Source organism: Plectropomus leopardus, unplaced genomic scaffold (assembly GCF_008729295.1).
Source record: "Plectropomus leopardus isolate mb unplaced genomic scaffold, YSFRI_Pleo_2.0 unplaced_scaffold16591, whole genome shotgun sequence".
Taxonomy (NCBI): domain Eukaryota; kingdom Metazoa; phylum Chordata; class Actinopteri; order Perciformes; family Serranidae; genus Plectropomus; species Plectropomus leopardus.
In genome coordinates, this window is record NW_024617823.1 from 1 (window position 1) to 1490 (window position 1490).

Consider the following 1490-nt stretch of genomic DNA (forward strand, 5'->3'; position numbering starts at 1 on the left):
ATAAAGTCTTGGTGTCACGCAGCGGGTCACCTGGCTCTGGATCTCCGAGGCTCTCTTGGCTCTCTGCATCTCGAGGACGTCGGCGCTCAGCTCCATGCCTTTACCCAAAATCTCCCTCTCTAAGTCCCGGCGGTACTCCTTCTGCACGCACATATACACACACCAACAACACATCAACACTGAAAGTTACAGCACGTCTACTTCTTAAGTGTGTGTGTGTGTGTGTGTGTGTGTGTGTGTGTGTGTGTTTTACCTGGTTCAGGATCTGATTGGCGTTTTTGACTCTCAGCAGCTCAGGTGTTTCCTCCAGCCCGATGCCGGATAAGCCCCGCCCCTTCACTTCCTGCTCCAGGTCCTTCCTGTACTCCTTCTACACACACACACACACACACACACACACACACACACACCATGAAATGTCAGCGATGGTCAGTCAAAGTGTGAATGAACAGCACTGTTTGATCTTTGTTTTGTTTGTTTTGAATGTTTCCAAAAAACAGAAGAAAAAATAAAATATGAGCAAGAAAAACAACATCAGAACGGACCATCGGACATATTCAGTTAACAAAAGTATTTCACATCCGAAAAGGAGGAGGAGCAAATAAATACGAATCAAATCCTACCACCTTAAAATCAATTTGAAAAAAAAGTGTGTTTTCTCACAAATGTCCAACTTTATAAACTCTGAATATCCGTTTTTTTCTCTGAAATCAGCGATTTAAAACAAACAAAATGTGAATGTGACAAGAAATGTGTGAGATTTTCCCCACAAATGTCGGACTCAGAGAAGGTCCTGAAATACCGCTGTATGTCCGAAACCTCAGGAGGCGAAATTTACAGACCGAAGACAAAAAAACGCCATGAAGACGGAAACAATATGTGTCTCCTGAAGACAGTGAAACGCCATGAAGACGGGAAACGACAAAACATGAGAACAAAACCGCATCAACAACATCCGTGTCGCCGTGCAAACACGCAACAAAACAGCCAAACAACGCTGAGTACAGTGATGATGATGATGATGATGTGTGTGTGTCGGCATGTGTGTGTGTGTGTGTGTGTGTGTGTGTGTCTCACCTCGCTCAGCAGGCTGCTGGCGTGGCGAGCTGTCAGGTATCCAGGTGTCTGATCTACGTCCACCAAAGCTTTCCCCTTCATCTGCTCCTCGTAGTCCCTCCGATACTCTCTCTGAGGGCCGCACACACACACACAGACACACACAGACACACACACACACACACACACGTGCACGCACACACACAGCAGAGAGAGAGACTGTCAGTACGTTTAAATGACGTTAAAAAAAGTTGAATTATTGTTAAAAAAACTGGACTTTCAAAATACACATAAACATGAACATGTTGAGTAAATTAACCCTTTGAAACTTGAGAAAATTGTTCTGATTTCTTTTGAAAACATAACAAGACATGGCCCAAACCTAAAAATAATAATAAAAAAAACAACAAACAAACAAGAAAAGCACCATGAAA

At 43.5% G+C, this 1490-nt stretch overlaps 1 protein-coding gene across 1 annotated transcript; it reads right to left on the reverse strand.

The window, feature by feature from the left end:
• Window positions 1–30: 30 nt before the first annotated feature.
• LOC121964661 (nebulette-like) lies at window positions 31–1188 on the reverse strand (the record flags this gene model as incomplete). Its single annotated transcript, XM_042514860.1, has 3 exons — window positions 31–141; window positions 254–370; window positions 1078–1188. Coding segments are annotated over 3 exons (339 nt in total), but the record flags the coding sequence as incomplete, so codon positions are not given.
• Window positions 1189–1490: the final 302 nt, after the last annotated feature.